Genomic DNA, 27,595 nt, shown 5'->3' with positions numbered 1-27,595 from the left:
ATGAAAATTGATTTCACTTGAAAAATATGAAGTTGGACGGATAGTCTCAACACCTGAAAGTATAAAGCCAGTGGAGGTATAAATGCGTTCTTGTGCGGAAAAAAAAAGGTCAAGTCGATAAACATAAAGACGACTTGTGTCACAAGAAAATTTGTAAATATCCTGGCATTGATTATATAGATACATGTTCTCCTGTGGTAGATGTCGTCATTTCAGGTTTTAATCTGGCAATACAAGAAAAACGTGATATGCGTATAATGGAAATCATTGAAGGATTTAAATTGTTTTGAAGCATATTAAGGTTTCCAAGAAATTTATTAAATAAAGCTTCAAAAATACTTATACGGATTGAAACAATCAGGGCGCATGTGGTATAGTCACCTGAGTGAGTACCTGTTAAAAGAAGGGTACAAGAAGGATTCAATTTGTCTTTGTATCTTTATAAAAAGTTTTGGATCTAAATTTGTTATAATCACCATGTATGTTGATGATTTAAATATCATTGGAACTCCTAGGGAGCTTCCTAAAGCAGTAGAGCTTCCTAAAGCAGTAGACTATTTAAAGAAAGAATTTGAAATGAAAGATCTTGGAAAGACAGAATTTTGTCTTGGTTTACAAATTGAGTATATGAAAGATGGAATTTTTGTCCATCAATCAACATACACTAAAATGATTTTAAAGCGATTATATATGGATAAAACACATCCATTCCGACCTCATGAAAATAATAAAGAGCTTATTGGTCCCGAAGTACCATATCTTAGTGCAATTGGTGCACTAATATATCTTTCTAACATTACAAGGTCTGACATAACTTTTTCAGTTAGTGCCTTAACAAGATATAGCTCTGCTCTTACAAGGAGACATTGGAATGGAATCAAACACATATTGCAGTATCTAAAAGGGACTACCGATATGAGATTATTTTATGGCAATGATTGTAGTCCCGATCTTATTGGTTATACCGATGCTGGGTATTTATATGACCCACACAAGGCTTGATCTCAAACAGGCTATATGTTTACATATGAAGGCACTACCATATCTTGGCTATTGACTAAGCAATCAATCGTGGCTACTTCATCTAATCATGCCGAGATAATTGCTATTCATGAAGCAAGTCGAGAATGTGTATGGTTGAGGTCTATAATACACCTTATTCGAGACAAATGTATTTTGAAGTGTGACAAACTGCCCACAATTTTGTATGAAGACAATGAAGCATGCATATCCCAATTAAAGGGAGAATTTATAAAGGGGATAGGACAAAGCAAATTTCACCAAAGTTATTTTTCACACATGATCTTCAAAAGAATACTGATATCAATGTGCAACAGATCAGTTCAAGTGATAATATGGCTAATCTGTTCATCAAATCTCTACCGACGTCAACCTTCAAGAAACTAGTGTACAAGATTGGGATGCGAAGGCTCAAGGATGTGAATTGATGCTCTCATTAGGGGGAGTTAATACGCGTTGTACTCTTTTTTCCTTATAAGGTTTTGTCCCACTAGGTTTTTCTTGCAAGGTTTTTGACGAGGCAACCAAAAGGCGGATTTCTAAACATGTGTATTCTTTTTCTTTCACTAAGATTTTTTTTTCCGAGAGGGTGTTTTCCTAATAAGGTTTTAACGAGACACATTATCTATGGACATCCAAGGGGGAATGTTATAGGAAAAATCAAATTATGGTGGATGTCTACTCTTCCTCCATGATCTTCTCAAATGCTTAATGACATATTCAATGACATATTTCTATACTTAATGACATATTCAATGACATATTTTTCTTCATTTTTCATACCTATATAAAGGCCTTGTAATAAATAAGAAAATACACACAATTGAAGAAGGAAAATCTTTCCTTCTCTCTATCTCCATTTCTTGTTCATATTTTACTAAATTGATTTTATTTAATAACAACATGTCTTGTTCATGTTTTATTAAGCTGCATTTATTTTATAACAATTTCTTGTTTAAAATCATTTTTTAAAAATTCAATGTCAAACCAAACTAAAGGATAAATTGGTTTTTACGGGTTTTCCCTTCAGTTAATAACACCCCTAGAAAACTCGAAAATACGACCCGAATTCCCATTGATTTTGTTTCGACGAAGCTAACGTTTTTCTCCGGCGAAATCAAGTTGTGAGTTTACCTTTTCTTTCTTACATCCCTTCCCGAATTTCCTTTTTTCCCTCTCTCAGGTTACAGAAACCCTCAATCCGTTTTATCAAGTTGAATTTTGTTATTCTTTCAGTTTTTTTTTTTTTGTCATGTTGTTTGATGGACCAGTGGAAATCGAAATCATCTAGCACGATCGGAGGGAACGATGTTGGCACCTGAGGCCAGATGATGTTTACTCAATTATCTTAAATTTCGAATAGTTATGACATATAATTAGTAGTAAAAGAGAATATTAAACGTCAGTTGGACGGGAGAAAACATTACATCAAAATATAAAACGGATTAGTCAAGTGTATTTGAATTGTTGAAACTCATGAAAGTTGTGTTAATAATGTTATTTGTCAAGTGGTGTCTAACACTTTTAAAAATCCTAAATAGAAAAGTGGTATATAAATTGGCACATTGGTAGTAATGCTTTTTTGCTACATCTGATTGATATATTAACAAAGATATCTTAAAATGAAGCAAAATATACATGTCTTCTTTTGATCCAATTGTATATTCCAAATTTTGCTCCAATTTATTTGGAAACTTAAAGTTAGTTGGAATTCAACAAGTTAAGGGTTAGTATATGTGTGCAGTTTGGAAACGTAGTTTGATTGTATCTATAGCTTACCATAGTAGGGTAATGCCTTATACAAATCAGTGTATTTGTATCCTATCCACTTCCTTATGTGGTTGGCTGATTGCTTTACTTTTTCCCTTTTTTATTTTTTTGGGTTTGAGAGGGTGTGGGTGGGTGGGGGTGGGGTGGGGTGTAGCACTTCTACTCTTTACAAGCTTATCTCAACCTTAATGTAACTAGATGGTTTTATTGGACTTGGCTTGAGTTTACACTTTCTTTTTAGTTCTCTTATTTTTTCAAATGGCTTTGTTAATTCTGCACTGAACCTATTTACTGAAAGAAAGGATTTCTTTCATGGTGAAGTGTGTGGACTTGACTTAGTGGTTTTGGTCAATTGCAATTGCGTTATTTCATAAGATGTGGATCAGTTTTTGTCCATGTTACCAAAGTTTTAAGGTCAATACTATTTTTTGGGTCTTTAACTAGTCTGTTTATTAAGTGTTTAACTATTTTATGGATTTCAACTTATTGTCGAAGTTAAGTTTTGAATTTGTTTAATTATTTAATTGTAATTTCTTAGGAAATAGAAAGATATCCTTATAAATATGCCATTACTCTTTAATTCAAAAGGGTAGATAGTATGATTTGGTCATTTTTTGTCGTGGTTTTTACAACTTAGTCTTTCTTTGTGCAAGTAGGAGCATAGGAATCTGAGTGATCACGTGCTTCACGTGGTATTTTGTTAGGATTAAGAATGACCAAAAATTATTGCTTATTTAAGATAACCCATCCCTGTCCATTGCTTTTATCATCAATTAAGTATTTCCACGTGCTTGACTCATCAACAAGAATCAATCCCGCACTTGAAGGGCGTATTGAAGACATAATTAAATAAATAAACTTGTGCTCTTTCTAACGGCTTAAGCTTTTAGTCGAGATGGTCACACACTTCAACAGGATCACTGTGCCTTCTTTTGAATGTGAATCTAGTAACATTGAAATTCCTGCATAAGACCGGAGGCCCATTATATAAACCATAACAACCGAGTGTTCGAGCCACAATTCCTGTCTCTCCATTCTATTATTAGGGGCATATGCGCCATAGATGTCACCACAATTTTTTTGCTCCATTAGATAATGAAATAGATAAAGAGATATAGCCTTTTAGTAATACCTCGATTGTCATACCCATCTATCCCATATAAAACACGCCTTTTTAAAAATCCATCCGCTTCCAAAGAAATTAAATAAGACCATCTGTTAGCCAAAAGCTGACCTTCCATTTTCGGATCCCATTGTTGAATTTGCCTCTCGAAGAAACAAAAATGTCGGCAATGCCAATGTTATGGCAAGAAGGATGTTGATGGGACTTTCCTGTCTTTCTTGCGACTCACGCTACCTTCATAATTGATGTGAAATTTCAAATTCTACTGAATTTTCCGTTGTTCTTATTTAGAATAAGAAGAATGTGAATTGTTATTTTTCCTTGATAAGTAATGAGAAGATTTTATAAATGGTAAACTTGCTGTAAGAAAGTGCTACAAGGATGTAATTACAGATTGTGCAATTCCTCTATCATATCTAGTAGTAAATATACATCATATACAAGGGGGAGTTGCACAAAAAACTAACATAGAAATAGATGTATGTATAAGTAAGTATATTCTTTCTTTTGTCTTCAAAAATTATGTTGTTTCTTTCAAGCCAAAGAGTCCATCAGAGGAGTTGAGGTATGGTGTTTCAAGTTTTCTGATTTCTCTTGTATGGTCCCTCTTTTTTCCACCCAGACCCCAATTGTGGGATTCACTGGGTTGTTGTAGTAGTCCCTCTTTTTTCCAGCAAAACAGAAGATTTGTGATGGAGTTTGGCATTGTCCAACTCATGTCAAGAATTGCAAAAAAATATGCTCCGACATTGACTTGTGATATGTAATGCAAACTGAGGTGGTGGATATCTTCAGAATGTTCTTCATACAAACTACAAAGGACATCTATAAGAAAGTTGAATTCCCCTTTTCTGTAGATTTGATTGGGTGCCTACTTTTTTTGTGGGGGTGGGAGCTTTGTCAAAGCGAATCTTCTTTCATGGGCAGAAGCTAATGTTTTTGGTAGACTCCAACAGTTTGTTGCATGACTGCACTAAGAGGAGGCCCTTAAGATGACCATTCCACTTGATATCTGCAGGCTTATATAGGTCCAAAACCAAATTGCTCAAACGTTGAAATAAGAGACTTATCCTTTGTACTTCCCAATTATTTATAGTCCTCCTCAGAAATAGATTCCAACCTTGTGGAGAGGAAAATTCAGCAACTGAGTCATCATGAAATGAAGCTAGGCAGAAAATATCTGGAAAGAGAAGAGGTCTTTTAGAGGGGTATGATCTAACCATGCTTCCTTCCAAAATCTGATTTTTCTGCTATTAGCAAGTAGAAGACCGTATGTGCCATAAAATTATCCCAATACGTACTATGAAGCCTTTGAGATATTAGTGTGCCAAGGACCTTCAAGTGTGAATGTTTTCACCAATATTCTCCCCCTGAGTGCATTGATGCATTCTTCTCCAGGCTGAAGAATCTCCAGTGCCATTTCATTAAGAGAGTTTTATTGTGTCTCTTAAGATTCTTAATATCAAGACCACCATGCTCTTATCTTTGGTAACAACTTTCCAATCTAACCTAACAGATAAAAAAACCTCCTCTAGGGAAATGCCCCCGATGCGTGTAATAGAGAATAGGCGTGCTTGGCTTACTTGAATCTACGTTGGGGATGAGATTGCCTAACTGTCATGTTTGATTTGCTTCACCTATGAGACTTTCTACCAATTCTTCTTTTCATCATCAAAGCTCATCCTAATCTCCGTCAAGATTACTGCCTTAGCAGTTTTCTAGTTCGACTAAGTGACTTCGTAACCTCAACGTACTTTTTTTTTTAGTGTAGCATAGGCCTTCGCCACTTCACCCCTCTTTTTTTTTGAATTAGAAAGAGCGGCGTCTTACTTATTCAAGGGAGATGAAAGACAAATAAAGGAATCGGGGGGCTTTATGATGTGAGAAAGAGAAGGGGCGTGGTTGGTGTGTCACTGGGTCGGTGGGGGAACCCGTAGGAAGGGGGGACGACCACGCCGAATTCACATTAGAAATCGCCAAGGTCAGGTTACTACCATCGTAGCCCTACTCAATGTCCACCTTTGCACCAGTCCAAATTTAAAATATGGGAAACACCATCCATAGAAGGACATTCCAGGAGAAAGCAGTTGTTGAAATTTCTTCGACATTGGCATAAATCTACCACTTTCTGAGGGCCCATGAGAATTCCCATTAAAGAGGGAGCTTTAATGGCTGAAAAGTACCCAATTTTTTTTCTTTTTTCTTTTTTTGTTTTGTTTCGATAATCAAGAAGTCCTTGAGGTGCCAGTGATGCACAATTCGAAACTTGTTGGATAATGTGTTCGGCCTCTATCCTTCTCCATTTAAATACAAGTTTTTGTACGCAGTAGGGTTTTAATCTGTGACGTGCGCTTAACCGCACATCACCTGCAGCACTCTTACCGCTAGGCCAAAGCCTTGGAGCTACCCACAAGACATCTTTTAAGGAAAAATTGTCTGGAATGAGTAGAATCATCATTAGTAGAGATTCAAAAACCATCAGAATCAGATATTTTTGAAAGAACAAGGTTGGTGGTCCAGCAGGGATCTTGGTAGTATTTGTGAAACTCTTTGGTACTGGCTCGTGGATTAAATTGGTAGAACTTTCAGAAAACCTCCATAACTTATTAGCAAAGTCTGACCAGCCGGCATTGGTGGAGAATTTCGAAATAATAATGCTTCTTCTTCTTCTTCTTAAATTTGAGGACTTAACCAAATCTGTTGAAATTCTGAAAACCTGAGATATCTAAGAAGTTTTTCCCTGGTTGTATACTTATTGATGATCGTTCTATATATTTCGGAGGCCAGAAGAAAGACTTGACAGACCCATAGAAGAGTGGTCTTTTCCTTTCCATATCTCTCGGAGGCCAGAAGAAAAATTTGATGAAGATATTGTTGACAAAACTAGGTTTACATTCAATCTATTCACCAAATATTAGATTCCAATGTCCTTTCGTTGATCTCAAAAGATTTGTTACCAACGATGAAGATTTCCTGTTCATGGGTAGTTTGAAGGAGATCGTCAAAAAGGTGATCATCGGCAAATTAGGAGGAAGGAGAGAATCGTGAGGGGAGAGAAGAAGAGGAAGAAAAGGAAAAAGTTCTCGGAGAGTTAAGAGAGAGAGAGGATAATTTTCTTTGGGGTGAGCACAAATATCTATGTTCCACATTAATGGTAAGGTTTTCCTTCTGTAATAGAATGTTGCCCAAGGATCATAGCCGTTCACCTACAAGTGAAGCAGAAATTTAAAAGAAAAAAATCTACGTATAACTTCACTTTCTAGAAATGTCAAAGTGACCCAAACTTGGGATAGATGATAGAGGGAGTCGATTCTTCTCTGTTGGAATTCAAGGAAACATTTGAGGAGAAATACGCTTCTAAAACCCACTAAACCATATCAATAGGAACCAAAGGAGAAAAATACATTCAATAGTTTGGATACTCAATTTTAACCCGCTGATTTTGGTATAGTTATGGGCTTTAGGCCGAAGTTCAATCGTACTGTGAGGTAGAAGCAAAGGTCAATGTGATATTTTAATTCAGAAGTCTTCATTTTGCACTGATTTTGTTGAAGACTAATCGATGCTATCGCTAAAACAGACTCTGTCAGATTTTTTTCCTGTTTGAATATTTCTCAAGTCAGCAATAGTGGTGTTTCTACTTAAGGGGATCCTCCCCCCCCCCCCCCCAAAAAAAAAAAGAAAAGAAAAAGCCTCAGTCACCTATGTTGTGGAGAATCAGAGAGCTTGTTAATGGGGATACCAATTATTGGTGGATTACTGCTGCATCATAATGAAACAAAGTCCTTTACCATGATTAGAGTCTCTTGCTTTTCTTCACTAATGTTAGAATCTCAAAAAATTAGAATTTATGCAAATATAGTTTTGAAGTCATTCATAGAACTCTACTTTTTGCACAGGCCTGTGTTTGTCTTGTGTACTTTTGTTTGAATTATGGATGATTCTACGAATATTTCTTTGTCTTTGCTTATCTCTTTTTTGTTACTTTATTTTCTGTAGAATCTTAATCTTTCTTTGTCACCCTGGATCATATCATCATGAAGGAATGTTGAAATTTATATTTTCCTCTTATAATAGATGGAGCGACCTTTATCTTCACTTGTGTTCAATGGTTCTATTATAGAAGCCATCACTGAAGCCAAGCAGCAGAAGAAGCTTTTTCTGGTTTATGTTTCAGGTAAATAGTTTCCAATTCTCTGCAATTTATTTATGCTATAGTTTCCATTAGTGTCCTAAAAGAACCTGATGTTAGAGAGATTTGGGTGATGTTGCACCAAGGTTGAAGACATAGAATGACAGTAGTTTCCCTAGTAGCTCGGCTGGACTCTAGGGTAACATGGTAGTGGTTAGACTCAAGATAAGTGTTATTGACTGACCCAGGGAAACATATTCTCCCACTCAACTGAAAAGGGAAGCGTTTGATTGCAACTTAGTCTGTTCGTGAACAATATCTTTTTTTTGGATGAAGTAATGTGTTTCATTAAAAAAATGCATCAAGAAGATGCAAAGATACAAGAGGCATAGTTACAAAAGAACAAAATACAACAGAGCATTGTTTGCCCAAATAATATCTCAATCTAGAACAGGAGAGCTAATAAAATCCAAAAGTGTCCAGTACTATTTAGTGGGGACAATTTTGTCCAGCAAAAAAGTGTCCAGTGCTATTAAGTGGGGACAATTTTGTCCAGCAAAAAAGTGTCCAGTGCTATTAAGTGGGGACAATTTTGTCCAGCAAAAAAAGGTTGAGCAAGCATTTAGCTGTGAGTGAGTGGTTTGGATTTGAGGTGCCATCAAAACATCTTCCTGAACAATATCTAATACTATATATTCCATGTTGGTAGAAGGATAGAAGAAGTGCAGATGGGATAGGCTGCTTTAGTTACCCTTTACTTGCTTAATTTTGAAAAGAAATAATTTATTATGCAATATGCAGTTTTACATAATTCACCCGTTGCTTAAACAGTTAATGCAATGGAATACCAATTATTAACAAAGTACAACAACAACAACAACAACAACAACAACAACAACAACAACCCAGTATAATCCCACTAGTGGGGTCTGGGGAGGGTAGTGTGTACGCATACCTTACCTCTACCCTGGGGTAGAGAGGCTGTTTCCGATAGACCCTCGACTCCCTCCCTTCAAGAACTCCTCACCTTGCTCTTGGGGTGACTCGAACTCACAACCTCTTGGTTGGAAGTGGAGGGTGCTTACCACTAGAGCAACCCACTCTTGTCAAGGGATGCAACTTGTTGGAGGTTGTATATTCAATCAAGTTTAATCCTCTTTGAATAAAATTGCTTACTGTAGGAGAAAATGTTAAAATCATTTTTGATAATTTACTATTCCACAATTTCCTAAGGACGTTGCATTACCTAGCGACATTGTTGAGGATAACAAAATAGTCTAATTGGCGGGTCCATTTTCTGACTTCGTGAATTAAGGTGAATTGTTAAATATTTTTCATACAGACTTCGTTTACAAGAATAATTAGCTGATTTTACAAGAATCATCATAAGAATTTAGTAACTAATTTTTTTTTTCCTGTTTTTGTGTTATCTTCAGCATATGTTCTTGCAAAATATATTTGTCATTCTTACTTTACCCTTTTACTTTATTCTTTCCTTGGTTCTTTAGGGAGAGAGATTGGGGTATATGAGAGATGACTTTGATGCTTATGAAATGCAAAAATCATTAGACTTGTCATCCTGATTGTATTTCCTTCAAATTTGTGTCCTAGGTGGCAATATGGAATCAAATCAATTGGATGCATCAACTTGGCTGGACCCAAGAGTAGATTTATCCTTACGCTTCCTAGAATGTTATTATATTTGATACTTTTGGCCCTTGGATAGTGAGTTCACTTTCTCATCCTTCTTGTAATTGCTCAGGTTGCTGATTCTATAGCAAAATACTGCATTTTGTTGCACATCCTAGAAGAAAGTACTGATGCCAAAAACTTCTCAGCACTGTGTATCCTTTACCCTGTAGCTAGCTTCTTCCTCGCTTCTTAAACCTTGACATACTTGCTATTCTTCTTTTTATTTCTCTTTTTTTCTACACATCCCTCTCTTTGTCGGTGCAGGGAGTTCTCTTTTCTTTGGCTATTAATTGCACGTAATCTGAGAGGGTGGGGATATTTTTCTTCTAGGAGTACCATGGAGCTCACGCTGGATAACATAAACAAGGAATTCTAGGACCTGATTTTATGGAGGTTTTCTAGCTGAAATTGTGTAAATTGCGTTAGTTAAAGAAGCTTCGAGCAGAGGTCATGATGTCACACTTCAGTTTGCTTTACTTGTTCTGTACATAGTTCCACTTGGTAATAACATCTTTAATTACCCCAAAAAAGACTTGATAGGATCTCTCTAGGAATAGAAAAGGGACATACTTTTGATCTTGATCTGTAAATGCTTTTGACTGCATCTTCAATGATATAATTACTCATTCTTAAAAAAAAGAAACAATTGATGCAAGAAGATTGAAAGGGGAAACTATGACTTGTATTCTAAAGAATTTTGATTACACTTTCTCCCTTGTGCTAACTTGGGAGGGTGTTTTGCATGAGGCCTGGTAGATAAAGTTTCAGGTGCATAAATGTAGTAGTTATTTCTATAACTGGGCACAATGGACTTCTTTCTTCACCTTATTCTTGCATGTATATTCAAATGCATATCCCGTTTTGAATGATTTGTTGGGTCCAGGTACTAGTTTATCTTCTTTAAATATGGACTTGTACTATTCAAACTTGGAAGGGGCAAAGACAGTGGGAGAACAAACAACAGCAACAACATACCTAGTATATTCCCACAAGTGGGGTCTGGGGAGGGTATTGTGTACGCAAACCTTACCCCTACCTTGTGCAGGTAGAGATACTGTTTTCGATAGTCCCTCGGCTCAGGTAAGCACAGTATCAACATTAAAGAAATGCAATATAAAAAATGAACAAGTCATGGAGAGGAAACAACAACAATAGCGGGATATTAACAAACCAAAATAAAAGCAATATCAGGTAATAGTATGAATCCAAGAATAAGCCACAACTAGAGTAATACTAAAGGTACCGGTATGTAAGGGAAATACGCTTTACTGCCTATTAACCTTCTACCCTAAGCTTCGACCTCTACAACCTCCTATTAAGGGTCATGCCTCAGTAAGCTGAAAATGCGTCATATTATGCCTAATCACCTCTCCCCAATACACAGTGGGGGAAGTAGAAAAGAAATGTTATGCGTAGTTTCCAGAGTACAAGTACTTCAACACGTGTTTTCCTTTATATTTATTAGCAATGCTCCTGATACAATCCCACCTTTGAAGACTTATTTTAGAAGAAAACGTGAAAGAGGAAATAAGATTTGTGCAGCTTTGACCAAGTCCAACTTCTCTCCAGCATGAAGAAACTGCCTTACGAAGAAACTGCAGTTACTAAATATTCCAACCTACTATCTGATTAGGCTTTACAGTTTTCTAGTTATTTTAAACAATATATATTCTGTAAATATCTAGTCAGGATTAGTTTTAAGGGCATTGAATGTTTGTCTAGATATTAGTATCTGGGAGTTTTGTCCACTCCATACGGACAGATTTGTTGGTTGTAAATTGTGTTTAAGATTCTTGCACAATCTATTGCCAATAGTAATTTCCTTCTCTTCTCAATTTCTCTGTCCTAAATTTTCAGCATCTAACAGCTCCTCTCGTAATACATGGAAAACCTGCTTTAGTATGAAAATTGAGGAGTTCAGTATTGACAACGGTCTACCATGGGAATCTTGTCAAAACCATTCAAAACTTTGTGAATCCTTTCTTGCTTGAGAGTCTTAAAATTGGGCAAATATTGCTGTCAATGTCATGCTGTTGCTATGCACTTTTCACGTAGATATATCCTTACATTGATCTTCATAGATCCACAGATGGCCGCCCCTTGTATTACAGCTATTGGATACAATGGTGTTCAACTTTGGCAACATGGTATGGTTAGCTGTTTGAGATGTAACTGAGTTGTTGTATCTCTTTCTGGTTTCTTAGTTCTGTATCTAATTTTTCAGAGGGTTTTGTTTCTGCTGATAATCTTGCATCTAGTCTTGAGAAGGCGTGGTTAAGTCTTCATGTTCAGGTATTTATGATGTCATGGTCTTTATTGCCATGGAATTTTGTTCTGGTGCTGGAGATATTATCTGAATTTCTTGATTTTATTCCCAATAGTCGTGATGGATAGTTTTACTAGGAGACTACTAGCTTTACAGTTTACACTGAGCAAAATGGAGGGGATCACTTGTTTTGAGCCATTCTTTTAAGACTTTTTAGACAACTAGATTCTGCATTGTGAGTGTGACTAATTGCTAGAATTGTGACTTGTGTTGAATCAGTAGAAAATTACGTGTTTATCCATAGAGAAAAATATTCCCCTTTAAAGGGGATACACAGAATTATTCTTGTGCCCCATCCAGAGGGGGGAGCCTACACTCTACTAGCTCTAAGTCTTCAATGAAATCTGATAGTTCTATTACTTTCTGAATATTCTTATGTTGTTGCTTCTTTTCATTATATGTCTAGTGACAATAAAGTCTCCATAAAAACCGAGGATCCCCCACCCTAATAACAGCCACCTCATCCCAGATCGACTCAAAACTATGGTTTCTTTCTTCCCGGATTCACTTAGCATAGAGATGTATACAGTCGAAATCTTTTCTTGAGTCAACCTACTTGTTTGAGATGTTGAGGAACTTTATTGGAATAACTGGAAGAGGAGGATATAATGTTGGGTTGTAGTCAGAATATTTGAGGGAAATGTGGTGACAGTGTTTGTTGATTTGAATTTCGGGTGGTTGGGGTTTTAGAGAGAAAGCAGACCTTCTCTCTAACCCATGTTATCACACACACTATGCATCTCCAAATGTCCAAAAAGTTTCAGCAACAAACTAGTTGGACAAAGTAATGCATTGTATCACAAATGAAGAATCTTGTTTTTGTTAACATTGTTTTCTTTTGTAGGCAGAGTTATTCCCATTACGTCACTGGATTATTAGTTTCATAATGAAAGAAAAACAAGAATAAATAATAGCTAAATTTCATTTCCATTTACGTATTCAAAAAAAGAAAAAATCATTTTCATTTAAAAGTGAAGCATTGCAAAACATTACTTCTGTGAGTGGTTACAAGATGAGACGTGCGCTTTGGACGGTATACGTGGTAGGCGGAAAATTATCTTTAGCAAGAAGTGTTCTTTCTGTGGATCGTTCTTTAGAAGAAGGAAAGGGAAGGAGAAGAAAAACATAGAGGCTATATCTATGTTAGGAGACCTCTCCATGTAAACATCAGTGTTTTCTTCGACTTGTTATTGTCTAGTCTAGTTTGCAATGACTCTTATATTACTTCTGTCTTTCTATTTCTTTTGATGTGCTTCTTTCGTTTTCTTTTTGTTTGCCTCAAGTCTTTCTTCTTTTTCTTCTGGTGTGCACATTCACTTCTTTTGCTACTTCAGCTTGTGGACTTCTCTTTGCTACTCTGTTGTATTCTCTTTTGTTTTAAACAAATCTTTCCTCTACTTTCTGCTAAGCTTTTTGCTTTTTTCTATTTATTTAATAATTATTTTATCTTAATGCATATCTTTAGATTCATGCTACTCAACTTCTTTATTTATAAAGTTTCACGCCCTTTGACTTCTTAAATTTTATATAAACAGCGGAGAAGAGCCAAAAATGCCCTTATACTGTTGAAAATAGAGCATATTTGTCCTCCGTTTGAGTTCTGGTCCAAAATTGACCTTGCCGTTACCCAACTAGGTCATATATGCCCATCTGAGTTAGCGGACCTCAATATCCATGTTTAAAATAATAATGCTTAAAATGAGCTCCACGTTGGACCCCCTCCCCCCCCCCCCCCCCCCCCCAAAAAAAAAAAAGAAAAAAGAAAAAAGTCTAATATGAAATTCTTCTCCTCAATTGACAAAAGTCCTTCTCGCTTCCTTATCGTCATAGTTCAAACATAAATAGTGGGAATAGCATCTAACATAGTTGAAACTTGCGAAGAACCCTACGTAAAAAACCAGCCAAATCGAGAACCATTATAGGATGGGTCTATCACTGTATTAACCTCTACATGAAACCTCAAACCCAGAAAATAAAAGTTTCTTATTATCCATAAATGGAGCAAAAGTTGGTCTTTGTTAAACATAAAGATTTACCAATGTTTTTTATTAAAAGTAGCAAAATCCGGATGAAAATGTGGAAAAGGGAAAGTGGGAAATTGCTTATGGCTAAGATAAGATCGGGCATGTTGCCATCGCGAACAATAACTTGGAGCCAGGTGGCAACATCTTCAATGCTCACAATGTCCTATACCTTGGCGGGTCGGAACTTCTCTACCCAAGGGATATCTAGCCGCATGATAAGTCGAAGAGACCATTTCTGTACTCAATTAATGACTTCGAAGGTTCAAAGCTCAATTTCCGAAGAGAGAGAAACACCACATGGACGCTTCAGACATTGAAAATGGAATTTCGCACAATGATTTCAAGATGAAGAAGCAAGAAGAGATTTTATTAATGGAAGAGAAGAATCTAAATATTAGACCTATGTGGGAAGGGTAGTGGTTGGTGGGTGGGTGGGGTGGGGGGGTTTCCAATGCGGAGCTCAATTTAAGAAAAAAAATAATTTTTAAACATGGATATTACCCCTGGAGGTCTGTTAACTTAGAAGGGTATATATGAGCTAGTTGGGTAACAACAAGGTCATTTTTGGGCCAAAACTCAAACAGAGGGCAAATATGCTCTAGTTCCAATAGTATAAGAGCATTTTTGGCCCTTCTCTGTATAAACAATGATGATGAAAATAAATATGACAAAAAAAAGGTGAAAATGCAGAGTTAATGAGAAAAAACTCTCTGTTCTCTTTTAAACTTGCGTTTCTATCTTGATTTTGCAAAACCTGTTAGTTTTTTTTTTCTTTTTTTATTAACCTTTTTGATTAAGCAAAAATCACTTGAAGAACTTGAATGAGGATATAGAGTTGCTACAAAAAAGAATAAAATTAACGTATAGAGGCAGACACCCCCCTCCTTTATTTTTATTTATTTTTAATAAAGGCGGACCCATTATCTATCAAGTTTTGTATTGTGCACCACTTGTTCTTGGGATTTCTCGGTTTTCCAAGAAAAGAAGGGGTAAAATAAAATAAAAGGACAAACTTGTCTTTTTGTGTATTATAATATAGTTTTGTTACATAAAACAAAAAAGAAGGGTTTTTTTTGTGTGAAATTTGAAACCAAAAAGGAAGGTATGTGTGACAAGTCCAAACCTCAGGGGAGTTTGTGCTGTTTTCCCTCATCATTTTTGTGTCTTCGTTATGTTGTATTGTATACTGATCAAATTTTGTGCAATATATGTGAATGACCGAAAAGAAAAAAAGTTTTGTATCATCTGACAAGAGAGGATAGCTTAAGTGGAAAGCCACCTCTACCTCCACCTCCACCTTCAACCTTAAGGTTGTGGGTTTGAGTCACCGATGGAGCAAATTACCATATTAAAGAAAAACGTTTTGTGCATGATATTTAGAATAGGCAGTCCGGCTAAGTGGCAACCAGGAATTCAAGAATCAAGAGTTAATTTATTTCTACAACTTTGGTTGCTCTTTGGTGCTTCACGATGCTTCACTCCAAGAGCTTCAAATATCATCCATGTGCTGCATGTATAGCCTTATAGCTGTGGCTAAATCAAGTCATTTCCTTTATTCAAAATCTACAAAGTCATCCTCTCAAGGGTATTGCTTACAGCTTTCTGTAATTCAGCTACAAAGCTATCTAAAATCAGCCTCTAAGTTGCTATTCTTATCCCTGCTAAGCCAAAAATAATTAAACCCTCAATTTGTTTATCCTTGTCTCCTTTGCTGCTGTAATTGGTTTGACAAGTCAGTTCAACCAATGTTGTTAGGGAAAATGCCATATTTACCCATGTACTTCACGAAAAGGTCTACATTTACCCTCCGTTTGAAGTTTGGCTCACTGGTGCCCCTGTCGTTAAACTTTTGGCACACATTTGCCCCGTGGTTTGTGAGATAGTTTTCTTTTACCCCGTTAGTGAAAAAGTGTGAAAGTAAACTATTTCACGAACCACGGGGGCAAATGTGTGCCAAAAGTTTAACGGCAGGGGCACCAGTGAGCCAAACTTATAACGTAGGGTAATGTAGACCTTTTCGCAAAGTACAAGGGTAATTATGACCTTTTTCCCTTGTTGATGAGGTGAATACTCTTGCCTATGTTTGTCTCTGCCATTTTTTCCCCCTACTCTGCCCTGTAATCTGAAGGAAAAATGCGAAGGTTGGATGTTGTTTTGCTAGCTGTTCACTTTTACATTTCATTACTTCATAAACCGTGTTTAGCATAACATACTCAATTGGAGGCTGAAATAATTAATTCAGATTTGGGTTTAAGTTCATGGGGTTGCTGTTTAGCATGTTAGGAAGCACTGAATTTCCTTCATAATAGAGGTCTACAGCGTTACCCACTTCATGATTTTGGGATGCTCCTCTTAGTTTATTATGTTTGTCCTTGAATAGGTGCAATCTGACCTTGGTCCTTTTGTATCAAATTTTTATGATTAACTGAAGGAGACAACAGCTACTTTCTTGACTGCTGCACTTGCTTCAAAGAAAGAGCTTGTATCTGGAGCTTCTTCTGTAACCTCTGAAGTAGGGAGTTCTTCAAATGCTCAAGTTTCACCAGCTCAGGCAGAGACACAGATACAATCTTCAATGGCTACATCGGCTAACAACAATCAGATAGTAGAGGAAGAGGATTGTGGACGTGCTGCTACAGTAAATCCCATTTACTGGCTTTCAGACTTTTATTCACTATTGTCCTGCATAATATTTTTATTTAACTACTTTGCAGGAGATAGATTCCTTGGTGATTGACATGGCTTCTCATGGATCAGCAGATGCTTTTGAATCCAGAGTTGGCGAGTTCAATGAGTCTACCGGTGCGATCACAATAGCAGAAAAGCCACTTGATCTTGTGGAGGTAGATTCAACCAAGACTATAGGTGCATATTCAATGTCAAAAGAGAATCCTGATTTGCATGATCAACACATGTATCCTAATGAGGAAGCTCCCGGAGAGATGGCCAAGAAGGCAAGGAAAGGTCCTGAGATAAAAATAGTTGAAGATGCAACTGCTGAGAAAGCTGATTTTTCAGATGCCTCGTCAAATAGATCTCACGATGTTTATTTAAACATTAGATTACCTAGCGGTTCAAGTTTACAAGTGAAGTTCCTTGTTATGGATACTTTAAGAATGGTCAAGGACTATGTTGATAAAAACCAAACAAGCAGCTTTGGTTCTTACGATCTAGCAGTTCCTTATCCCCGCAAGGTTTTTGATGATGGAGGTAATAGAATATTTGTATTTTCTGTCTCATTAGATCCTTATCCTTTGTTTCCTCGTTTTGGGTGGCAATACATCCTCCATAGCTGTCTCAAGACAAGGGAATGCAAGTAGGCAACTTGGCACTCCGAGTTGTTGGTACAACACTTCCACTTTTAATATCTAACAAAGATTTTTTCCTTTGGTTAGCATACATTCTTAAAGATTTCTAAATGTTGGTTTAAAAAAAGCAAGGAAACGCATCAGAAGATGTAGTTTGCCCAAATAGTTTTATTTCTTGGGTACAAATAGTTTGATTTGCCACCTGTAATTGCTTTAGCATGGATCAGATGCAATCAGAACAGTGGAAATGATAGGTGGGACCTTAGAAGTTACTGTCATAAATTTGCATGTTGCTGCCATGCACTATGACTGACCATCATCTAAGGGAGGCCTTCAGTGGAGAAGATCAAAAGAAATTTCTGCTTATCCATTCTAATGTGTTTTTTTATGCAATAGTGCGAGTTCAAATTCTTATAGCCAGCCTCAACTAGTATGAAACATAGTATATATCAGTAACTCAACCCTTCCTGTCAAGTTTGTCTATATATATTCCACATGGCTACTTAGCATCTTCTTTTGAGCCTTTACATGGTTTTGTTGGGTCCAGCATATGATCCATGTACTGCCATCAAATATAGTTCTTTTTGGAGCTTTGCAGCTATTAATATCATTTACTTGATTGCCTCATACTTTAGAGAGTATGCATTAAATTGCTGTTATACCTGAAAGATATCTTTTTTTCCTGAAACATGTAACAGATCTAAATAGAACATTGTCAGATTTGGGTTTACACAATAGACAAGCACTTATAATCGTTCGTCATAACAAAGTGAACGTTTCACCATTGCATGGTCAAAGCAGTTCTGCTGAGAGTAACCATTCAGCAATTGGATTCAATGAAGGTTATTTTTCTATGATCAGAAGGCTCATTTCGTATGTGAATCCCTTATCTTATCTTGGTGGAAGTTCCAACACATCAGACGCTGCTCAGGGTTCTCAAAATAGCATATGGCAATATGGTAATTTCCGCTCCTTTCTTTTTGACCTCTGTGAGAACTTTCTTTTTGAGATGGTAACATTTGTATATATTAAAAAAGGTACATTAATAACCATATATACAAGAGAGAAAAAATAGAAAAATTGTCCAGTAATCCCAGCAAGAGACTAGAATTTCTATGATTGAGACAGTATCTTCTGTGTAAACCTATTCACACTAAAACAAAAAAGCCTATACAATTCAGTTTGATCTTCTGTACTGTATTGTTGCTGTTTTCATGTTGTCCACCAGATACAGGTTGGGCCGAATCTCCATCTATCTCTTTCCCTTGCTCCAACTCCAGCTTCATCCCAGCTAGAGAGTACTTCAGTAATCTTACTAGTCATTGTCCAAGATATGCCTCTGAGATAAATAAAAATCTTCCGGTTGACATGGTCATAAGCTTTTTCTATGCCCAATTTACAATGAATTCCTGACTTCTGGTTGATTCTAGAATCCACACAATTAAAGCAACATCCATTATTTGTCTTCCTTTGGTGAAAGCCATCTGTTGAGAGTCCACCAATTTTTCTATCACCCTTTTGAGTCTTTCTGTTAGAACTTTTGAGAACAATTTGTAAACGCTGCCCATTAAGCTTATAGGCCCAAAATCTCTCAACTCTTTAGCTCCTGTCTTCTTAGGAATCGGAGCTATGTAAGGTGGAACTTTTCTCAGAAATTCCCTGTGAGTGAAATTATAGAAAGCTTCCATAATGTCCTGCTTCAACACATCTTAACATTTGATAAAAAATCCCATTGTGTAACCATCAGGACCGGGGGCTTTGTCCAAGGCACACATCTTCAGGCAGCCAAAAACCTCCCGTTCATCAGAGTTGCCTTGTAAACATTCCGTCTCTTCTTCAATTATAACTAGACAGTTGACAAAGTTACTAGCAGGTCTCCATTCTTCATTCTCTGTGTATAACCTTTGCTAACAGTTAATAATCTCATTCTTGATTCTTCCTGGCTCCACAACTATTTTTTCCTGGATCAGTTAGATCACTAACTGGTCAGTGTTGTTGCTTCTTTTATGTGCATTAGCTACTTTAGGAAAGAAGCTGGAAAGAAGCTAGTATTTCTATCACCTTCCTTGAGCCAATGAGCTCTGGATCTTTGTCTCCATGCAGTTTCTTCATTTTTAATGTGTTACTCTTAAGAAGAGAAACCTTCTTTCTTGATCCATCCTCTTCAGGACTAGGTGTCCAGTAAAGAGTTCAGCTTTTGTGGTGCTTGAATATTCTTATAAGACTTGCATTAACAGACACTTTACCCAGCATCTTTGCTAATACAACACAACCTACCCTTCAGTTATTGATGTGTTGGGAGCCGACGGTATGAATCCTTGCTCACCATTTTTCTCCATTTAAATTCATCTTAGGTCAACATTTATGCGAAATAAAAATAGGGAAAAAGGCCAAATTTACCCCTCTACTTTTTGGATATCGTCTACATTTAACCTTAGTTGTACTATTCGGCTAAATTACCCCTGCTAGAAGTTCTCTTTATTTTCTCTTAATATTGTGTGAAAACAATTTTTTCGCGATTTTGTGCCCGACTTCTGACTCTCCGGTGTGGTTGTTTCTCCATGTGCTAAATAAAGTAACAAGCTTGTTATTGAGCTTTTCGAGATCCACTCTCAGCTATCTGGAACTGCATTTTTGGGATTTTGTTATTATGATGCTATTAAAAATGTTCTTCGTAAATGGATAAGATAGAGCAGCTAAGTTGCTCGGACACGGGTGCGGGTGTCCGACACGGGTGCAGATCTAGAGGTCGGATCCTTCGAGATGTAGATTCGGGGATACGAATCCTAGTACGGATACAGGTGCGGGGATCCGGCTAAAAATAATTCAAAAAAAATAAAAATATATCTAAATTATGAGGAATTTGGTAGAATATTTATGTATAGCTTGTAAAGTGTGGATTTCTTTTTTATTCTCAAGTTATAGATAAGTAAATAATTGATTTTGTGGATAAGGTATGCTATTTTCTTCAAATTCGCCCTAGTTTTGGATCTGATCTCGGGAATCAAATTGTATCCCGTCTCGAATTTTTCCGTCCGTCGCGGTCAAAGTACCCAAAATTGTTTGACCAAATCCAGTACGGATCCCATACCCACACCCATACCAGTGTCGTGTCGACACGGGTACGACACCTAAACTGCCGTGTTAGAGCAACTTAGTAGGGCAGAACTAGGTAGGTGGAAGGGGGTTCAACTGAATCCCTTTTGTTGTAAATTACATTGTGCAAATAAGGTAAAAAGAAATTTTTTAGGCTACATATGAATTGTTGAATTTTCTTTACACGGGAGAATTCTAGTGAAGTTGTAAAGGAGATTCAAAAATTGCTTTAGGTCACATGTTCAAATGTAAGGTGTGACATTCTATTTTTTTAAAACCCCTTGTATAGATTTTTGGCTTCGTCATTGGATAAGATGTTTATATATTCATGCATTGAGTGGCACTTTGTGCCATGTTAATTTGGTTCGGCTAATCTGAGATAATTTAGTACTGTCTCCTCATGACATGCAGGTCCAAACCCCACACCTCAGAATAATCAGACGTTGGCGTGTAAACCATACCAAACTCCTATAACTTCCACAACTAATAACAGAAGTACGAAGCCAGCTTCATCTCGCTTTGGAAGCAACATCCACACTCTGAAACATGATGAAGACGAGAATCAGTTTGGTGACAAAAACACATTCTGGAATGGTAACTCTACTCAGTTTGGTGGTGATGACAACAGTAAATAAATTTCCTTAAGATTCTTTGCACTTTCTTGTACATTGATGGGTCTACAAATAGCATAGTGGGTACAATTCAGTATTTTCTTCCTGTTAATGTTTGCATTAAGTTTTGAATTGAAGCCTTTTCCTTTTATCTTTACAATGATTGGCTTATAATAAATTGCGGTTGCCAGAGTCAGATTTCTAGTTCCACAATAAACCTAAATTGAGGTTAATTCGAAAGGCGAGTTTAGTATCTCTGCTGAATTTTTTTACAGTTGGTGAAAACTGTTGCAGGAAAGTTATATGATGTTTCGATCACTACTAATCATTACTATTCAACTAGATTTGGTACTTGTTCTTCTAGTAGGTAGATTTATTGTTCTTCTAATACAACTCTTGACATGAAATTCTCCTTCAAAGTTAAGCTTGTCCTTCCCCTTATTAGTCCAATAGGAAAAGAGAAATGTTAGAGAAGATAGGTGGCAGGCTATGGTTATAGAAGGTTTGAGCTAGTGGGAAGCGATATTTCTCTTTTCCCAAAATGCCAAAAAAGGTCAAAAAAATGAGGAACGATCATGATGAGACGATGACTATTGTTCCTTAGGTCGTTTTTAATGGGTCGGCAAAAATTTAGGTGATACAGGTCCGGGCGTCCGGACCCATGCAGATAGTGTGAGCTATATAGCACACGAAAATCTGGGAATCGGGCCGAATTTCAATTTACGACTCTAAAACGTCAAAAAATGAGGAACGACCACGGTGAGGCGGTGACTAATTTCCTTAGGTTATTTTTGATGGGCCGACAAAATTTTAAGCTATTCGGGTCCCGGCGCCCGGACCCATGCAAATAGTGTGGGCTATTATATCACACGAAAATTTGGGAATCAGGCAGAATTTCAATTTTATGGCCCTAAAACGCCAAAAAAGAGGAACAGTCATGGCAAGTCTGTGACAATTTTCCTTAGGTCGCTTTTGATGGGCTGACAAAATTTTAGGCGATCCGAATTCGGTCGTCCGAGACCATGCAGAAGGCGGTGACTATTGTTCCTTAGGCCATTTTTTACAGTCCAACAAAATTTTAGGCGATCCCGGTTCAGTCGCCCGTGCCCATGCAGAAGGCGTGCACACACAAAAATATCGGAATCAGGCGGAATTCAAGTTTTATTGCCCTAAAATGCCAAAAACGAGGAACGGTCATGGCGATGCAATATCTATTGTTCCTTAGGTAGTTTTTGATGAGCCGACAGTATTTTAGACGATTCGGGTCCGGTCGCCCGGGCCCATGCAAAAGGCGTGAGCTATATATGAAAATTTGGGAATCGGAAAAAATTCCAATTTGATGGCTCTAAAATGACACAAATAAGTAACGGTCATGGCGAGACGTGACAATTGTTCCTTCGATCGTTTTTGATGCGTCGGCAAAATCTTAGGCAATACGGGTCCGGTCGTCCGGGCCCATGCAAAAGGCGTGGGCTATTATAGCACATGAAAATTTGATTGGGCAGAATTCCAATTTTATGGCCCTAAAATGACAAAAATGAGTAACGGTTATGGCGAGACGGTGACAATTGTTCCTTCGATTGTTTTTGATGGGCCGACAAAATCTTAGGCGATCCAGGTCCCGTCGCCCGGTCCCATGCATAAGGCGTGGGCTATAGCACCAGTAAATCTAGGAATCGGGCGGAATTCCAGTTTTATGGCCCTAAAACGCCAAAAAATGAGGAACGGTCATGGCGAGACGGTGATTATTGTTCCTTAGGTCATTTTTTATGGGTCGACAATATTTTAGGAGATCCGTGTCCGCTTGCTGGAGCCCAAACAGAAGGCGTAGGCTATAAAATGCACACGAAATTTGAGAATCGGACGAAATTCCAGTTTTATGACCCTAAAATACCAAAAAACGAGTAACGGTCATGGCGAGGCGGTGACTATTGTTCCTTAGGTCGTTTTTGATGGGACGACAAAAGCTTTGTCTATCCGAGTTCGGTCGCCCGGGCTCATGCACAACGCATGGGTTATAAGAGTTTTAAATCACAAAATCGGGTGGTATTTCAATTTTATGGCCTTAAAACGCCAAAAAACGAAGAACGATCATGGTGGGGAGGTGACTATGATTTCTTAGGTCGTATTTGATGGCACAGAAAAATTAGGCACTCCAAGTCCGGGGGCCCAGGCCCACGCGGAAGGCGTGGGCTATAGGACCTGGAAATCTAGGAATCGAGTGGAATTGTAAAACGCCAAAATACGAGGAACGGTCATGGCGGAGCGGTGACTATAGTTTCTTAGGTTGTAGTTGATGGCCCGTAAAAATTTAGGCGATCTGGGTCAAGGGGCCTGGCCCACGCGAAATGCGTGAGCTATAACACACAAAAATCTGTGAATCGGGCGGAATTCTAGTTTTATGCCTATAAAACGCCAAACAACGAGGAACGTTCATGGCGGAGAGGTGACTATGGTTCCTTAGGTCATGTTTGAAACACTATCGTTCGAGCCAACTTCTCGTTTTATAGCCCTAAAACACTAAAAGATGAGGAACGTTCATGGCTGGTCGTTGAACAATATTCCTTGGGTCATTTTCAATTATCAGGATAAATTTTAAGCGGCCCGGGTCGGTGGGCCCGACCCACACGAAAGGCGATGACTATTGCATACGAAAATATGAAAATTGGGCAGAGTTCTCGTTTTATAGCCCTAAAACGCTAAACAATGAGGAACGGTCATGGCGGGTCAGTGACCAATATTCCTTAGGTCATTTTCTATTGTCCGGATAAATTTTAGGCGGTCCGGATCCGGGGGCCCGGGCCTACGCGGAAGGAGTGGGCTATAACACACGAAAATATGGGAATCGGGCCGAGTTTCCATTTTATGGCCCTAAAACGCTAACAAATGAGGAAAGATCATGGAAGGTAAGTGACCAATGTTCCTTAGGTATTTTTCTATTATCCGGATAAATTTTAGGCAGTTCGGTTCAGGGAGCCCGTTCCCACGCGAAAGGCGTAGGCTATAGCACATACAAATATGGGAATGAGGTAGAGTTTTCGTTTTATGGCTCTAAATTTGCGAAAAATGATGAACGGTCTGGTGTGTCGGTGACCAATGTTTCTTAGGTCATTTTCGATGGTCTGGAAAAATTTTAGGTTCCACATTCGTAGGCCCGAGCCCATGCGAAAGGCGTGCGCTATAGCACATGAAAATATGAGAAACGAGCCGAGTTCTCATTTTATAGCCCTAAAATGCTAAAGAATGAGGAACGATCAAGGCGGGTCAGTGACCAATGTTCCTTAGGTCGTCTTCTTTTGTTCGGATAAATTTTAGGTGGTCCGGATCCAGGGGCCCGTTCCCACGCGGAAGGCATGGGTTATATAATACACTAAAATATGAGAATTGGGTCGAGTTCTCATTTTATACCTAAAACGCTAAACAATGAGGAACGGTCATGGCGGGTCAAAGGCCAATGTTCCTTAGGTTATTTGCTATTGTTCGGATAAATTTTAGGATTTTCGGATACGAGGGCCTGGGCCCGCGTGGAAGGCGTGCGCTATAGCACACGAAAATATGGGAATTAGGCTGAATTCTCGATTTGTGGTCCTAAAATGCTAAACAATGAGGAACGATCATGGAGAGTCCATGACCAATGTTCCTTAGGTCATTTTCTATTGTCCGGATAAATTTTAGCGGTCCGGATCTTGGGGCTCGGGCCCACGCGGAAGGCGTGGGCTATAGCACAAGCAAATATGCGAATCGGACCATGTTCTCATTTTATGGCCCTAAAATGCTAAAATATGAGGAGCGGTCAAGGCGGGTGGGTGACCAATGTTCCTTAGGTCATTTTAAATTGTCCGTATGAATTTTAGGCGGTCCGAGTTCGGAGGCCCGGGCCCACGCGAAAGGCGTGTGCCATACACACGATAATATGAGAATTGGGTCGAGTTCTAATTTGATAGACCTAAAACGCTAAAGAATAAGGAACGGTCATGGCGGGTCGGTGGCCAATGTTCCTTATGTCATTTTCTATTGTCCGGATAAATTTTAGGCGGTCGGAATCCAGAGTCCTGGGCCCACACGGAAGGCGTGGGCTATACCATACGAAATTATGGGAATCGGGCTGAGTTTTCATTTTGTAGCCCTAAAATGCCAAACAATGAGGAACGATCATGGCAGGTCGTTGAACAATGTTTCTTAGGTAGTTTTGCGATTGTCCAGATAAATTTTATGCGGTCTGGGTCCAGGTGCCCTGGCCCACGCAGAAGGCGTGGGATATAGCACACAAAAATATGAGAATCTGGCTGAGTTCTCGTTTTATAGCCCTAAAACGCTAAAAAATGAGGAACGATCATGGTGAGTCATTGACCAATGTTTCTTAGCCCACATATGATCGTCTGAATAAATTTTAGGCGGTCCAGGTCCAGATGCGCTATCCCACGCGAAAGGCGTGAGATATAGCACACAAAAATATGAGAATCGGGTTGAGTTCTCGTTTTATAGCCCTAAAACGCTAAAACATGAGGAACGTTCATGGCTGGTCGATGACCAATGTTTCTTCACCCATTTTCGATTATAGGGATAAATTTTAAGTGGTCGGGGTCTAGAGGCCCGGTCCCACGCAAAAAGCGTGGAATATAGCACACGAAAATATGAGAATCGGGCCGAGTTCTCGTTTTATAGCCCTAAAACGCTAAAAAATGAGGAACGGTCATTGCGGGTCGTTGATCAATGTTCCTTAGGTCATTTTCTATTATCCGGATAAATTTTAGGTAGTCCGCGTCTTGAGGCCCGGGACCACAATTCACGCGGAAGGCGTGGGCTATAGCATATGAAAATATGGGAAGCGAGACTAGTTCTCGTTTTATGCCCCTAAAATACCAATAAAAAAGGAACAGTCATGTCGGGCCGATGACCAATGTTCCTTAGGTCGATTTTAATTGACCAAAGAGGAACAGTCATGTCGCGAAAGGCGTGGGCTATAACACATGAAATTATAGGAATCAGGCGGAATGATAGTTTTATGACCGAAAATGCCAAAGAAAGAGAAAATATCATGCATGGACGGTGCCTATGGTTCCTTAGGTTGTGTTTGATGTCCTAGAAAAATAATTAGGCTAGTCGAGTATGGGGTCCCGGGCCCATGCGGAAGGCATGGTCTATAGCACACGAAAATTTGGGAATCAGGCCGAATTCCAGGTTTATTAGCGTAAAATGACAACAAACGAGTAACGGTCATAGCGGGGCAGTGACTATGGTTCCTAAGGTCGTGTATTACGTCCAAAATAAAATAAAACAACCCGGGTTTGAGGGCTCGGGCCCATACGGAATGCGTGGTCTATAGCATACGAAAATCTAGAAATATGGCGGAATTCCTATTTTATGGCCGTAAAATGCCAAAATAATAGGAACGGTCAGTCAATCAATGAGGAACGGTCATGGCAAGTCGGTGACCAATGTTTCCTAGGACTTTTTTGATGGTTAGGATAAATTTTAGGCGGTCCGGGTCCAGGGGCCCGAGCCCACACGGAAGGCGTGGGATATAGCACACGAAAAAAATAAGAATGAGGTCGAGTTCTCGTTTTATAGCCCTAAAAGGCTAAACAATAAGGAACTTTCATGGCAGGTCATTGACCAATGTTCCTTAGGTCGTTTCTATTATCCGGATAAATTTTAGGCTTTCCGAGTCCGGGGACTTGGCCCATGCGAAAGACGTGGGATATATCACACGAGATTATGGGAATCGGGACAAGTTATCATTTTATGGCCCTAAAATACCAAAGAAAGAGGAATGATCATGGCAGGTCAATATGTTCCTTAGGTTGTTTCAATTGTTCGGATACATTTTAGGCGGTTCGGGTCTGAGGGCCCTGGCCCAAGCCTAAGGTGTGGGCTATAATACACAAAAATATGAGAACTGGGCCAACTTCTCATTTTATCGCCCTAAAACACTAAAAGATGAGAAACGTTCATGGCTGGTCGGTGAACAATATTCCTTAGGTCATTTTCAATTATCAAGATAAATTTTAGGCGGCCCGGGTCGGGGGGCTCGGGCCCACGCGAAAGGCGTGGAATATTGCATACGAAAATATGAAAATCGGGCAGAGTTCTCGTTTTATAGCCCTAAAACGCTAAACAATGAGGAACGTTCATGGCGGGTCGGTGACCAATATTCCTTAGGTCATTTTCTATTGTTCGAAAAAATTTTAGGCGGTACGGATCCGGGGGACCGGGTTCACGCGAAAGGAGTGGGCTATAACACACGAAAATATGGGAATCGGGTCGAGTTCTCATTTTATGGCCCTAAAACGCTAACAAATGAGGTGCGATCATGGAAGGTCAGTGACCAATGTTCCTTAGGTCATTTTCTACTTTTCGGATAAATTTTAGGCGGTTCGGTTCAGGGGGCCCGTGCCAACGCGAAAGGCGTGGGCTATAGTACACAAAAATATGGGAATGAGGCAGAGTTTTCGTTTTATGGCTCTAAATTTGCAAAAAATGATGAACGGTC

The 27,595-nt window shown here is 38.5% G+C and overlaps 1 protein-coding gene across 3 annotated transcripts; it reads left to right on the top strand.

Annotated features, from left to right (window-relative positions):
- The first annotated feature begins 2,034 nt into the window (after positions 1-2,034).
- LOC104086904 (plant UBX domain-containing protein 11) lies at positions 2,035-21,298 on the top strand. Of its 3 annotated transcripts, none has more exons than XM_009591252.4 (10): positions 2,035-2,144; positions 7,991-8,090; positions 9,657-9,709; positions 9,808-9,889; positions 11,819-11,884; positions 11,962-12,029; positions 16,519-16,725; positions 16,802-17,297; positions 18,094-18,354; positions 20,903-21,298. In XM_009591252.4, the coding sequence occupies exons 2-10, from the start codon at positions 7,991-7,993 to the stop codon at positions 21,124-21,126; spliced, it is 1,557 nt and encodes a 518-aa protein (XP_009589547.1). In that variant the 5' UTR covers positions 2,035-2,144; the 3' UTR covers positions 21,127-21,298. The 3 variants fall into 3 exon arrangements, with proteins under 3 accessions (XP_009589547.1, XP_009589548.1, XP_018623124.1); XM_009591253.4 differs by having other exon boundaries at positions 20,880-21,298; XM_018767608.2 differs by lacking the exon at positions 2,035-2,144 and having other exon boundaries at positions 7,972-8,090.
- The last annotated feature ends 6,297 nt before the right edge of the window (positions 21,299-27,595 follow it).

The sequence above is a fragment of the Nicotiana tomentosiformis genome, chromosome 9, assembly GCF_000390325.3.
Source record: "Nicotiana tomentosiformis chromosome 9, ASM39032v3, whole genome shotgun sequence".
In the NCBI taxonomy this organism is placed as follows: Eukaryota; Viridiplantae; Streptophyta; class Magnoliopsida; order Solanales; family Solanaceae; genus Nicotiana; species Nicotiana tomentosiformis.
Note: the sequence above shows the minus strand (reverse complement) of the source record. Positions and strands in the feature narration are given on the sequence as shown.

Coding starts and splice junctions, on each gene's coding strand:
- LOC104086904 (XM_009591252.4), top strand. CDS start 7,991: ATGGAGCGACCTTTATCTTCACTTGTGTTCAATGGTTCTATTATAGAA. Junction 9,710..9,807: donor CAACTTGGCTGGACCCAAGA/GTAGATTTATCC, acceptor GTAATTGCTCAG/GTTGCTGATTCTATAGCAAA. Junction 17,298..18,093: donor CAAGGTTTTTGATGATGGAG/GTAATAGAATAT, acceptor AACATGTAACAG/ATCTAAATAGAACATTGTCA.